Source organism: Cervus canadensis, chromosome 28 (assembly GCF_019320065.1).
Source record: "Cervus canadensis isolate Bull #8, Minnesota chromosome 28, ASM1932006v1, whole genome shotgun sequence".
NCBI lineage: Eukaryota > Metazoa > Chordata > Mammalia > Artiodactyla > Cervidae > Cervus > Cervus canadensis.
This window is the reverse complement of record NC_057413.1, coordinates 6,802,234-6,817,434: the sequence shown is the minus strand read 5'-3', so window position 1 is coordinate 6,817,434 and position 15,201 is coordinate 6,802,234. Positions and strand designations below refer to the sequence as shown.

The 15,201-nt window shown below is 45.3% G+C and overlaps 1 protein-coding gene across 1 annotated transcript in view; it reads left to right on the top strand.

Moving 5' to 3' along the window:
• Positions 1 to 678: 678 nt before the first annotated feature.
• Positions 679 to 15,201, top strand: part of ELOVL2 (ELOVL fatty acid elongase 2) — a 49,603-nt gene continuing 35,080 nt past the window's right edge. Inside the window, exon 1 of the mRNA XM_043450623.1 lies at positions 679 to 812. Coding sequence (XP_043306558.1) covers positions 810 to 812 — 3 coding nt within the window. The 5' untranslated portion in view covers positions 679 to 809. The remainder of the gene's footprint in view (positions 813 to 15,201) is intronic.

The following is a 15,201-nucleotide window of genomic DNA, read 5'->3' as shown; positions in this document are numbered from 1 at the left end:
AACTAACCATTAGTGGCCTCGGTTGAGAAGCCGAAGGAACGAGGCCATCCTCTTGAGCCAGAGTCTCACGCCAGACAAGGGATCTCCTGCTGAGACTGACCAGCTCCTGACTTCATCCCCAAAAGGAACCGGACTAACCCCCCCATCTGACCGCTGCATCCTGCAAAATGTAGGGTGATCCTGCATCCCGAGTGGGAGCCTTTATCGGCCTTGAACCTGTGTTTGAAAGCCCCCAGAGCCGAGTCAGAGAAGGACGACGTCCTGGCCCCCTGCAGCCCCCTCTTCCTCCAGATGGGCGGCGCTCGCAGTCTCCGGGCGGCTGAGGGGAGACCGGAGTACAGGGGGCGGGCGATGCCTGGGGTCCTGGCCGAGCCTCCGGGAACGGTGAGCGGCCGAACACAGCGGGCGCCCGCAGGGCCTGCACCTCGCCGCCCGGCCGGCAGGGGGCGTCGGCGTGTATGTGTGTGTTTGTTGGGGGGAGCCGGGCCTGCACATCGCCGCCCGACCGGCAGGGGGCGCCGGTGGCGGGTGGGGGGCGCCGGAGCCTGGCCCGCGCGCCCCTCCCCCGCCGACCCCGGCGCGCGGCGTTCTGCGAAGCCCAGGCGAGGGGCGGGGGCGGGGCGCGGCGGGCGCCCGAAACGGCCCTGCGGCGGGGGGCGCGCGCGCGAGCCCGAGGGGGCGGGGTGGCGGGCTCGCGCGGCGGGGGCGGGGGCGGGGCGGCGGGCGCGCGCGGCGGGAGCGCGGGCAGAGGGACGCCGGCTACCCTGGACAGCGCACCGCCGGCCGCCGGGGTCGCCGCGCCGCCAGCCATGGTGAGTGGGCGCTGCGCGCCGCCAGCCTCCGCCGCCGCCGCCCCTTCCTCCTCTCCGCCACCGACGCGCGGGACGGGAAGGGGGCCGAGCGGCCGGCGGCGGCGGCGCGGGGGGCTGCGGATTCGGCCGCTGGAACCCGTCGCTGTCGGCGGGCCGGGCCGCGCGGGCCTGGGGAGGGGGCGGCGGACGTTTGGGGTCGGGGGGCGCGCGGGCCGCGCCCGGGCCCGCCGGGTCGCCGGCTCCGCGGTCCCGCCCGGCCCCTCCGGGCGCCCGCCGCCGCGTCCAGCCCCCTATTGCATGCACGTGCCCGCCGCGCCGCCCCCCTCGTCCCGCGGCGGCCGCTCCCCGCTCCCGGCCCAGTCCGGCCCGGGGGACGGCGCCCCGCTTGGCGCGGGATCGGCCCCGCCGCGGGACCCACGCCGGCTCCGGGGCGCTAACGGTTGAATTCCCGCCTGCACGGCGCCTGCAAGCGCCGGGGGTGTGTCTGCGCGCGTCCTCCCCGGGTTTGCACGGCGGGGTCGGGTCGGGGTGTCCCGGTGTGGACCGGGCTGAGCGGGCCTCTCTGCTCCGTTCTTTACCCCCCGCAACCGCTGTCTCCGCAGGCTCCGGCTCATCTCCCAGTTTACGAGGCTTTCTGCTGGATCTTAGGCTCTGTTCCCGGAGAGAAAGGGGCGTGTGTGTTGTGTGTGCGTGTGTCCCCGCGTGTCCCTGACCCAGGCATCGCCCGAGAGTGTCGGCGGCAGAGCCTGATTCCGTGACTCCAAAAAAAAGGAAAGTGTGTGCGGAGCTCAGAGTCCCGGGCAAAATGTGAAGTCGCGTATGTCCTCGGTGGCCCCTGTTGTATCTTTGCTTCTCTCCTCCCTCCCAGATGGTCCCCCTCTCCCCACTTCAGGGCTCGTTAAAAGAACGCGCATCTCCTGCGCCCCCCGACTCCGCTCCAGCTGACACCAGTCAGTCCTGGATTTTTGTCCCCCTTCTCCCCTTTCGGGTACACGCAATCTGCCTGTGGACGGAGGAGCCTTCTTTTTTGGCCACTCTTCCTAAAATTCCAGTCTTTCCCACCCCACTCACCGCAGTTCCTATGAGCCTAGTCGGCTTCATTTTTTTTCCGCCTTGAGCATCTCTATTGTTTAACACACTCTCTATTTAGTTTCTGGACTTTATTGAATATGTTCCCCACCGGACTGTCCGTTTCAGTAGGGCAGTTTATTTATTATTTATTTTGTCATTTTGTTCTCTGCTCTATTCCTGGTACCTGCACCGATGCCTGGCGAATTGCCAGTGCTCAGTAAACTGAAAAAATTAGCCCAGTAAAGGAGCATACTGATGCTAATGTAGAAATGAGAAGCAGTAGCGGGACTATAGGATTATCTATCCAATTAACAGTTGTAATGATGAGAATCACAGGTGGTGTTGAGAGGAGACATGCTCTTGGAAGAGGGACTCGGTGTGGTGGCCCTTGATGAGTAGAGTTGGCCCTCCTTTTGGCAGCTTGGCACCTGGGTGGACAAAGCGTTTTGGGGGCTAACTGGCTGTGTCCTTCGGAGCCTGAACCTTTGCTCAAATTATTATGAATTACAACGAGTAACGGAAAAGTGCAAGAAAGTCTTCTTAACTGAATGGAAGAGTCATGGGAACCTAAAAAAGCCAGAATAAAGCACAAGCTGATACTGCCTGAAGACAAGCATTTTTCAGAAACTTTGGGTCTTCAGAGGAGAATTATTTCTCTTGTAGATGTCCAAATCCAAGTCTTCCCACTTGGGGAAAAAAAAATGATGCAGAGTGTGTGAAAGTTCAGGGTCTATAAGGTAGTGGTTCGGTTCAGAGACACCCCTCTGGATCCAAGTCCAACATGAACAGTCTCTCAAGGTGTCTCTGCTAATTCATCTTACTCCAAAACCCATTTTTCTTTTAAGTTCCCTTTTTTCCACTTCCAGAGTATAAATTTATGGTAATCCTTTGTTTAAAGCCTGGGAAAGTATGCTTTTATAATCTGAGCCAAACTGCTTTATAAAATCTACCTGGTAAAGTTTCCGTAAATGATGTGATTTTAGCCATCATTGTATAAGTTTGTGGTTCTGACTACTGTGTTATCCAGATAGTTAGTAAAAAATTAGAGATAAAAAGGAAAGAAAATTTTCTTTGTAATTAAAAACAAGCAACCAACCAAACCAAATGTAAGACATCTCATTTTTATGCAAGTTGATATTTGTAGGAGATTTTGCTATGTGTGACTCCAGTCAAAATATCAAGCCATTTTTTTTCTTTTCTTCAAAAGCGTAGCAAATCCATTTTTAACATATCCAGTTGGGTAAGCTTACTTTTTGGTTCTCCAACAAAAGGCTGCAATTTTAGCTCCCTTCAAGACGTGTGTGTTTGTTTTTTTTTTTAAGTTGAGTTATAATTGATCCCTTCAAAACATGTTAATCACAGTTTGGGAGTTTCAGGTGTGTCCATAGTCTGAAACAGAGTGTTGAACCTTTACGTGGATCACCTTGTCTATCTAGTCATCTTCAGGAGGCAGGGCCCTTCTGCTCAGAGTTGCGTCCAGAATCACCTCCCTTGGACAGCCGGCTGCGTACCCCCTAACTCATCAGGTTTGGGTGTTAGGAGCAGCCGTTGACTGGAGGCAGGAAGTCACACTGGAAGCTCTTCTTTAGGCTCCTTAGCCAAAGTGTGTCAACATCAGTAATTTCCCATGATTCTGAAGTTACAAATTTGCTCACTTGTATTTTTTCTTAACCTTGGAATTAGCGCATTGCTGGTATTTCACCAACTCTTAACAATGAACCATTGTAATAAATTGCTAGTTTAAATACAGCCATTTAAAATTTAACAATTTAATAGCAGAATGTCAATTGTTCTGGGGTTGATGTAGCAATTTGGAACCAGAGGCATGGACTTTGGGTTTGAATTCCAGCACAGCATTTAACTGTGACCTTGGGCAGATTAACTGTTCTTGGCCTCAGCTTTTTCTTCTATGAAAAAAGATGCTAATGTTATTTCATAAGGTGGTTTGAGGACCAAATAAGCTAATGCACTTGATGTGAATCATTTAGTGCTGTGAGTGTTCAGTAAATGTTAACTGTTATAATGACATGTTTTTTTCTTTCTCGAATGTGTTTGCAGTTGAGACCCTTCTAAATGATGTCTGTGATTCTTCTCAGAATTCTCTTCCCCTTATGTGGTCCTAAAACATTCCTAGTATTGCTCTGTATCCATGCCTTCCAGGAAAAATATGCAGGCCACATGTGTGATTTAAAATTTTCTAGTAGTCACTTTAAAAAGTAGAGACAGGTGAAATTAATTTTAACATATTTTTAACCTAATTCACAAAAATAGTATTTCAACATGTAGTAAGTGTAGGAAACATTGGGTCCTTTTTTTCTTTTTTTTTTTTCTATATGAAATCTTTAAAATCTGGTGTGTGTTTTATGCTTGGAACTTGTTCGGTTCAGCCTCATCACAGTTTCTCAACAGCCACACGTGGTTCGAGATCGAGGTTACTGTATTAGACAGAATGGCTCTGGGATGATCCACACCTTCCAAATGTACCGCCTATCTGCTGGGCCCTTTCCACTCGTGAGAACCTCCCTGCCACCTTAAACCCAGCGTTACCGAAAGAGAGCTACTCGCCTTTCAGAGGCGCCTCTGGTCCCTCTTGCTGTTAGTAATTCCACCAGCTCCGGCATCTACGGTGTCAGAAATCTGATTCTTTCTCTCTCTCTCTTCTCTGTGTTGTTTATCGTCGAATCTCATATTTTAACTTGAAAATATCTTTCACTCTCTCCAGCCCCTTTTCCACTATTGCTTCTTCTCCAGGTTTCCTCTCTCGTCGTCTGATTGTTTTTTAACTTGAAGTTTGTTCTTTCATCATCGTTTTCATGTAGCTCATTGCTGGGGGCTCTCGTCCTAGTGTTTTCTCTCCCTCCCACCTCCCCAGCCCCCTGCTTCCCTTCCTCCATCCTGCCTCTGTCTCCAAACCACCAGCCTCCACACATTCCCCATTCCTTCACTGGCTGTTTTTCATCATGAGTCACAAATGCTTTCTATTTGATCGCTTCTTTCCGTGTTGAACATCTTTCCTTTATCAAATATCCAAAGAAATATACTTACTTTAACTGATAATATGATAGTGAAATGGACCACCCAAGAAAAACCGCACAGGTAGAGGGAGGAGAAACATCAACCACAGGAAGCGAAAAGGAAATTATTTTTGAGCTTTATCTCCTTTCTAAGAACTGTCGATGGACCCGATTAATAATGGTAGCGGCAACCCGCGCATCAGTGAGGACACCGTGCGTTTCTCAGTGCCCGGGGCGGGCAGGGCCCTTCCCTCCGCCTGGTGAGCGAGCGCACCTCAAGGAAGGCCTGCATCGGGAGCCAGGAGCCCTGGCCTCTCGTCCCGGGTCTGTCGTGGACCAGCTCTGTGCCCTTGACCAGGTTACTCTGGGACACTGTTTACTCATCAGAAAAATGGGTTCCTCTCATTTTCACAAGATGATTTTGTTAGAAGCAAATGGGGCCTTCGCACTGGCCGTTCTCTCTGGCTGGGTGTTTCCCTGCGAGCTGTGTGGTTGTCTCCCTAACACCTTCTTAGTTGGGCTTACCCTAACACCACTGTTTTAAACCGGAGCCTGCTCTCAGCCGTGTTGTCTGAATCTCCTTACGGCTCTCTGTTTTTTTCCCGTAACACTATAACTTTATAATTTACTCATTTACATGGCCCTGGGAACCTTCTGATCCTTCTTTCTGTGCTTTCTTGTCCTTCCTACGAGAAGGCGAGCTTCGCAAGGGCAGGTGTCTGTCTGCGTTCTCAGTGATGTAGCTCGGGCTCCGAGCCTAACCCCTGACGGTCGGTGAACGCTGAGCAACTGTCGACCAAGTGCGGGCGGGTTCCGCTGGCTCTCCGAGCAGTGCGCCTGTCTCCTTACGTCCCATTTCCCCCCTGCAGAGGACGAATTGGGAAATGAACTTTTGCTTTGCAGACGTATCCACAGTAACTTCCTTCAAAGGACCGTCTCTCAATGCGTTTAAAATCGCCACCATTCCGTTTCGGCATGTTTGGGTCATATAGATGCTTCACCAAGGCACAGCCCGAGTGAGTCATTAGTAAACGATCATGTGTTTATTTTCCCACATTTGTATTCTACTTCATAATCGTTATATTTGTGGAAGGTTAGGTCGTTATTTCTAAATAGGGATACCTGTAATTTCATAAGTTCTTATTGAAATCAAAATGTGTATGCATTTCCGTAATTCTGTTTGCATTTCATAATTTGTAGACCAGGCCAGGTTATATTGTTTTTACATAATGAAATCTATAATTATAGCATTTAGTTCTTTAAAAATGAATAGTTTAATAGTAATATAAACAAAGCTATTATTCATAAACTTACTAAATAATTACTTTTACTTTACATATGTTGCCTTTTTTTGGCTTTGCGTTATCACTTCAATGCACTACAAGTATGGTAATATTTTATAGTTATTAATCAGTAAGTTTTTTTTAATGCATTTTTACACACATTATCTGTTTTGAAGCCTCACAAAAGACTTTTGAGAGAGACAAGACCTGTAGACTCTACCAATTTACAGGTGAGAAAATTGAGTTTCAAACAAGATAAATGATTTACTCAGGATCGCATACTACAGGTAACAAAACCAGGCACAAGCCTTCTGACTCCAAGAATGTCACTTCTTTTGCTAAATCCTTAGAGCCTTATCCTAGCAGCAGTGCCGATGTACCCTTGTCATACGAATATGATGAAAGAAGAGCTGTTTCTCGTTTCTATAAATGAGAAGGGAAAAATCAGAATGACTTCCCCGTGTAATTTCTTTCTCATAAATTATAAGAATAGGGAGGTAGACGGATAGAGACACACACACACACATACATTGAAAAGTAATGAATGAAAAGTAATGAATATATATAAAACCTGAAAGTCTGTTTCATTTGTATGGAAATGGAGCATATAAGGGAAAGTCATCCTAAATGGAGGTGATCATAGCGGCATATGTGCATAATCTACTAACTAGTGTAACCCCTGAATAGCAGGTAATTAGTTTACCAAGGAAGTAAAGTCTGTTTTTGCGCAGAATGACTGCAGTATTGAGACATCACTCAGACCAACAGCAGCTCCGCACTGGAAGTTTTGGTTCACCATTGGGGTTTATTGCCAATACTTAAAAAATGTAAAGTACTGATTTTTCTACAAGGCTTAGTAGAATTTGGTTACTAGAATCTTCGAGTTTAATAACAGATGCTATGGCAACTTGGGGAGACCGTAATTTTTATTTTTTGACCAGGTTCAAAAAGTTTATTGACCATTATGCTGAAGAGTTAGATTAGAAATTAACTCGCGCCTTTCAAGAAGAAATCAGAAGGTGTGCATAAGACAAAAATCAGTGAGGCCACTTGGAGTTTTCCCGAGGGCTCAACCTGAGAGCGACTCTCCTCTCTGCCTCTGGGGGTCCGTGCAGGGCTCTGCAGGCACTGTGGGGAGGAGGGCCGCTGCGCTTCGACCTTCTCTAAGGCTTTCCTACCGGGAAGACGCCCTCTCTTGGGGCCAGCAGCTTCCTTGATTTTTGGAAATGCAGATTTCATGACTGTTTTAATGTCATGTTATATATATGTGTATATATATATATATATATATAACGTGAAGTTATGCCCAAGAGTGGGTGTCTTGGGTTGTCGGCAAAACACTCTGCTGTCAGAATTGTACCTGGAGGCTATTTCACACCCCTTTTCTCCATGGGATGGAGAGTTGTTAGTTCTTTGTATATTCAAGGAAAGCATTCCTGTCCTTTGGGCTCTTATAAGCTATTCAATTGCTAAAAAGAAATGGCATGTGTCACAAATCATCTTGGGATTTACTGCCTAAAATCTGTTTCAGACTCAAAGCACGCTGCCTTCACTACCCTGTTCATTCAACAGCGGTGTGGTGATTACCTTGACCCCTTAAAGATCCTGCCTCTCCTACTAAAATGTTTCTGTGGTTTTTTGGGTTTTTTGTAAATTAGCTTTGTGTGTGTGTGTGAAGTCGCTCCATCGTGTCTGACTCTTTGCGACCCCATGGACTGTAGCCTACCAGGCTCCTCCATCCATGGGATTTTCCAGGCAAGAGTACTGGAGTGGGTTGCCATTTCCTTCTCCAGAGGATCTTCCCCACCCAGGGATCTCCCGCATTGTAGGCAGACGCTTTACCATCTGAGCCTCCAGGGACGTTATGACTGTACCATAAGTCTTTTTTCTCTTTACAGTTTAAAAGTAAGTGGATTTGTCCCTGTTTTAACAGATTTCTGAAAAGAACACTGATCTTAGTGGTGCTTGCTTTGTGTAAGATAGAACAGGTGTCTGTCATAGTCATAAGTCCTTGGTGCACACTTCGGAATTGATAGAATTGCATTAATTTTTGGAATTGCATTAATTTTTCTTTTGATGGAAAGAGAAATGTTCTCTACGTTGAGTACCGTGTTCTTTAAAATGGATACCAAGGAGACGTGGCAGTACCTGCCTCAGTGAACCTTTGGGCAGGTGTGCCGCCGCTTCATTCATCTGGCACAGGGTCAGTAACAGGCAGTGTGACAGTTAGTGTGCACTGTCAGTTTCCAAGGGAAAGACAGATCCTGCTTCAGGAAGTCAGTCGTGCAGCGGGGGACTCTTGTGTCCTCCAGCAGGAGCGTGTGAACAAGTCAGCAGCTGAGATGTCTAGTCACTCAGGCCAGTAAATGTGCTTTATGTCTGTGTAACATTTTATCCAATAAGACTTACATGATAAGGTGATTAGTTGTGTTATTTAAAAAAAAGTCTAAACCCTGCAGTGCAAGGCACGTTTGCATCAATATCAGGCCAAGAATGTGGTCAGGAGCAGGAGGTGGCTGGTAACTGAAGAGCTGGAAACCATCAGGGTTGATAAAGCTGAGGTCAAGATTGAGTTTGTGACACCAGCATGCTCAGAAGAGGAGGCAATTCAGCGAGAGGGAAAAACATCAAACCCGTCATCGGAGAGCTAGCATGGGTGGAAGGAGCAGGAATTTTAAATGTACATCCCCAGACTTGGTGAAGCCACATGTGCGGACTCAGAATCTGAATGCTGGGCTGTGGAATCTGTTCGCTCGGAATCCCATGTACATGAATGTGGAAGCTAGTGTTCTAGATGGAGCTCTCAGGAACGAGGGACACTTTCTAGCAAAGCTGGTTAGTGTATGACCATGAAGGAGTTGGGGTCAACGCCGGATCTTGAGTAGGTTGGATTTTAGTAGGTAGGAAAAAGGAGGAAGGTAGGATTGAACATTCCATCTAGGGATATAACTTGGTAAGGAAGCAGAAAGCAGTAACAGGTACATTTGAGTAAAAGCCTGAATGCTACGAGCAGCTTGTGGACAAGGACACATCTTTGCCGAGCCTAGCACAGAATAGGTGCTCAAAGAAAGAGTTGAGTTGGAAGGTTAGAGACCAAGGGGATTACGGGATGAATGGAGCCAGATTTTGAAGAGTCTTGAATCTGAGGCTGGGAAGTGTCTTCTAGATTTTGTAAACCAGGTTTTGGAATGGAGAGTCAAATGATGAAAGCATTGTTTAGGAAGATTAAGCTGGTTTCCATAACAGCTGGGGCTGGAAGAGTCTGGATAAGGAGGTTATAAGGGGGCTAGTTCAGTGTGTTAGTTTTCTTATTTTCATGTTGTCAACTTTTGAAAACAACTCTTTCACCACACACTCCTAGGTTCAATTCTCTACTCCATTTGTCTCATCTATAAAATATATATAGTAACATAAGGTGACTATTAGATCAAGTAAGATAATATATAAGGCCCCTCATAATATATAAGCTAGCCGAGATTAAGTACTCAAAACTGGTGGCTGTTGCCACAGAACCTTCATCATATTCATATTTACAAACCTTCATTTTCTCTGTGCCTGGGATAGAGATCTTTTTAAAATCTAACTTGATTGATATATTTACATTAAAAAGTTTTTCATATTTCTGAGATTTTAGTTTTAACATTCAGGACTTTTTCTAGAGAGAATGAAAAAGTGATAAAGACTTTATTCTCTGTCCTTTTCTTTAGGCTGCATGAGTTCTGTTAAATAGTGAAAAATGAAAAGCTAAACTGTGTTCTCATTTCAGAGCAGTTTTTCTCACTGAATGATTCTCACCTGCAGATGCAGTCGCATAACTGGATGTATTTTGAAAATTGTTTAATGGATTTGAAGTACCACTTTAGAACCTTCTAAGAGGGTGACATAATCAGATTAAACTTCAGCTATTTGCCCAACTGCCCACATCAAATTGCCTGTCTTGAGCCTCTTAATTGTGCTTAATCTAATGCCTTAACCCTTACAAATGTACAAGAAAACAAATCTTCCACACTCTGCCTTTGCCACCAGATTGTCATTACTTCACATACTAAAACCCTAAATATAGCTGATTCTCAGATTTGTATGTTGTATTGCAAATCATGAGGAAAGAATATATCATATATATATGATATACATGATTTTATATATTTACTGCTGCTTTCCCTATTTTTTCCCTATCAGTTTAGTAGTGGAAATTGATTAGAAATTTTAGTGTATGTGTAAAACCAAACTAAATAGGTGGACAATATGGGGCTTATTACTTTTCATGATCTAGGAGAGGACAGTGTTAGAAGAGGCTAAGATCAGATGGGAAAACTGGAAGACTCATTGGATGTGTCGTGGGCAGGGGATAGACCCATCTGCCTGGCATGAAGTTGTTGCTTAGAGGACTGGTCCAGGCAAGGCTGGAGGAGGACTCTGAACCATGAGGAGGGAAGTCTCCAGGTTGCTGGTCAAAGTCCATGATGCCCTCGAGCATAAAACCCTTTCCTACCTAGTAGAATTACTTTGCCTTGTATGATTCATTCTGTCTCTCTTTTTTTTTTTTTTAAGGATAATTATACCTTTAGTGTGTGAGCAACCTTCAAAGAACTTTCCACAGTGTCCTTCATAGTGATAATCATAATACCACATGTCTGTATGCCTTTCAATTCACAGAACATGTTCACAGCATCTCGGTTGTAGGTTAATTGCTTAGCTCAGGATCTGCCTTCCCCGCTGCAGTATAAGGTCTGTAAGGGCGCAAACTTTATACATCTTGCTTACCACTGCAATTTCCACACTAGGATGGTGCCAGTGTGCAACAGACACCCAAAGAATACTTGCTGGATAAATGGGCAGATGTGTGCAGCAAGAGGAAACAGACTCGGGTTGTTTTACTCAGAGTCCTATGACGAGTACATGGTGGTTTGAGGATTCAAGCCCACTCTATACCTGCGTCTCATTCTTCCACCATCACTTGTTTCATTATAGTAATTGACTTTCCTGCTACCCATGGTAATTTCAGCAAGACTGAAAACTCACAGCCCATAAAAAGTGACAGGTTTGATCACATCAAAATGTTAAATTTTGACATGGCAGAAGACACTATTAGGCAGAGATTTAAAAAACAAGCAACAGACCAGGAGAAGGTATTTGCCATCTGTGTAAGAGTATAGATGGTTACATAGATGACTTTTATATAATTAGTAGATGAAAGGCTTCCCAGATGGCTCAGTGGTAAAGAATCCACCTACCAATGCAGAAGACACAGGAGATACGGATTCAATCCATGGGTCGGGAAGATCCCCTAGAGGAGGAAAAGGCAACCCACTCCAGTATTTTTGCCTGCAAAATCTCATGGACAGAGGATCGTGGTGAGCTACAGTCCATGGGATTGCGAATAATCGGACATGACTGAGCATGCACACATAAATGCAAACAACAGATAAGCAACCTGTTAGAAACATAGATGAGGCAGCCGTTATTAATGGCAGCTCACTGCAGAGGAAACCACAAGTCAATAAACATGGAAAGACATGCACAACCGCAGCAATAATAAGGAAATGCAAATTAAAGCCACGCAACACTCTTGAACTTGACGAAAACTTAAAAATGCTGACAGTAGCAAATCCTATAAGTGTTCTTAGAGCACTATGGTAGTTTTTACCAAAATTAGAGATTTTAGTAAACAGCATAGCAATTCCCAGAGAAATTCTCACTTATGAATACAAGGAGACTTGTATAAAGCATCATTATTTGTAATAGCCCCCAAACTGGAAATAACCTATAAAGCCTAAAAAACTTATAATGCATAACATTATAGAATATTCATATGATGAGATACATATAGCAGTTACAGTGAGTGAACTGGAATAGATCAAGCTGCAAAAATCAAGTATAATTTATATGCACCCTTAAAATGTACAAAAGCAATGCTATTTTTGTTTGAATATCTGTATATATATATATATATAAAAAATGGACAAGAAGGCCTTATCAAGACTATTGCAGTGGTTATATCTGAGGACGGAGCAAGGGACACAGGGTCAGGGAGGCATACAAAGGGAAGGACGACTTTATCAATTATGTTTTATTTCTCTGTTCCCAGCACCTGCCAGGTGTATTCAGTAAATGTTGAATTAATTTTAAAAGATTTGAAACAAATGTGATAGTTTTAACATATGATACTTACTTTGCTCTTTTTACCTTTTTGTGCTTTTACGTTTTTTTCCTAAGTTGAAAATGGACGTGGGATCTGCATTAGAGATCTGATATGAATAGCGCAGGTAGGACAGATGAGCCGCAAGACAGGATGGTCTTCTGTTTTCTGAGACCCTAGTCCATCCTTTCTGGCTGGCGGAACCAACTCTGAAAGAAAGACCTTACAGGGTCAGACTCGGTCACCATGCAGTTTTAGAGAACTAAAGGATAGGCTGTAGACGGGCATGTTTGTTGTTCTCAGCATTCATCAGAGGAAGAAGGGTGTTTTCCCAAGCGCCATAGAGAGACAATAGCCAAACACCAACAATAGCAGCTGATCACACTTAGTAAGCCAGAGCTCCAGGAACTCTTAGGGGAACCTTTCCTGTATTGACCCATCCTCGGGGCAGGCCTGGGAGTTGGTACCAACACCTCCTTTTAGCAGACACGGAAACCGAGGCAGGCTGGGGAGAGACGCGTGTGTCCTCGCAGGAGGCCGTGGGCACGGGCTCTGAATGCCTGCACACAGCAGCCGTTCACTGTCTCTGACTGCTAACTTAGGCAGCGCTGTCCCTGTGAATGTTCATGTTGAAGGTCCCTTTGGTCCTTTTCCCGTGTTATAACTCAAACTGGAATTTCATTACTCTCCTTTTTACGCTACTGCACTTCCTCTTCTAATTTTTTGAAAAAGATACCATCTAAAAAAATTTTTTTTTTTAAAAAAAAGACATCACTGTTGAGATAAACCTAAATTCAAGAAGGGACATTTCTCCTATGATGTCACTCCCTGTAGATGATCCAAGGGTGATGACGGAAGAAGAGACACAGACATGACAACGTGCTGCTCAGTGGGGGCCTGGAAATGCAGGGAATGAATGAACACCTGTCAAGCGTCTGCTTCGTGCGCAGGCCCATCGTAGGTGCTTTCACAGATATGACATCCTCTAAGCTTCACATAAGTTAGGGTACTTATTTTATAGACAGCAAAGATGTTACTCCCAGATAATCATTTTGCCCAAGGTTATACAGCTACTTAGGGTCAGAACCAAGACTGAACCCTTATAAAACTCCCATTCTTTCCAAAGGAACCACCCTGAACGCCCTGCTCTCTCCTTTAGCATAACCCCCGCGCACACCAGACCCAGGATTGGCTAAACATAATCACCAGCAGAGTGGGTGGCAAGAAGGCACGGCATTCCTCTGGGCGGAGGGTAGTGGCTCGTCATTTATTAGCTCATGGAAGTTAGACAAGTTGCTTTACTTCTCAAAGCTTCACTTTCCTGCTCTGTTGAAAGAGGTGAAAAGACCTATTTTATAGAGTAGCTGCAAGAATTAAGTGAGATAATAGTATCTAATAGGCCCAATAAATACAACAGCAGATTCCTGATAAATACATCCCATTTTCATTTATTATTGCAAGTTGTTATTATCTGTGTGTGTGCTGTGTGCTCAGTCGTGTCTGACTCTCTGCGGCCCCAGGGACTGCAGCCCACCAGGCTCCTCTGTTCATGGGATTTCCCAGGCAGGAATACTGGAGTGGGTTGCTGTATCCTCCTCCAGGGGATCTTCCCAACCCAGGGATCAAACCCATGTCTCTCATGTTGGCAGGCAGATTCTTTACCACTAGGCCACCTGGGAAGACCATTATCATCTATTTTCTATAATGAAGAAATCAGTGACATTGGAGGTAATTCTGAAATTAGGAATTCCTTGATTGTTTTAAAATTCAAAAACATTTTTTTTTAAAAAAAAGCTTGCTTCCTGACAGCTGTAGGTAACGAATGAAGGAGAATGTAATGCTTTCTCTATGAAACAGTCAATAAGTAAAAAGAAAAGAGGAAAAGAGAACCTACACCCATTTTTACAACTTGTAGGCAGTTCTCTGCTGATGGAAATAGTTAACTCTGGGCTAAAGCCATTCAATCACAGATCAGCATTTGTTGCCACCAGCTTCTTGCCAAGAGTAAAATCTATAAAAATTGGCCAAACTGAAGAGTCAGATAAATGTAAAGTTAAATCAAGCAGGAGCTTATCAGAGCAGCCACCGCAAGGGAGGCGTGTAGCATTCTAGGGCAAGAAGCTCTTTCATTCTATTACAGAGCTAAAGTGCTACATCCAAATCTAAAGCAAAACCAAAGCCCCAAAGAGACTAAGCATAAAGAAGCTCTATAGTCATCATTTGGCTGATGGAAGAGAAGAGAAATCCATGTCGGTAGATTCTCCCCAACAAAAGTCCAAATTCGGCCCATTTGGAGGGATGGTATTGGGGGAAGTTTTTAGGCACAGGCAAAAAGAATTGGTTATATCAATGGAAATTGGTTACTCATATTCACAGTAAGAGGTAATAGTTCTACCACATTCTGAAAAGCCCTGTATTTTACAAAGATATTGACAGACTAACTGGAATAAATCCAGAAGAGAAGGCTGAGAAAGCGAGGGTCGAGAATGCCTGTCACATGTGTGGACGGGTGTCTTAATAGTTTATGAATTAATGCTTGTGGGAGGAGGGAAGAAGGGGAGCAGGGAAGGCCAGACAACTAAGTGAGGAGGGAGAGCAGGGGAAGGGGAGTTTACTGAGGCTTTTGGAAGAAAAGCCTTGACGGCTTGGTGTGAAATGTCAAGTATGTTCAGGGCTCTCGGGTGAGAGGAAAATGGGCCTGGTCGTGTGTGAGTTTAGAGGAGAGAACTAGGACTGGTGGGTAACTGTTGGATGGAGAAAGATTTTTAACCCAAAATAAGGAATGGTTTCCTAAAAATGAGAAACATTCTAAAAATAGACCGTGCTACCTTGCCAAGCAGTGAGAAGTGTGTCTCTAGAGGTTTTTCAGTAGGCTGGGTAAG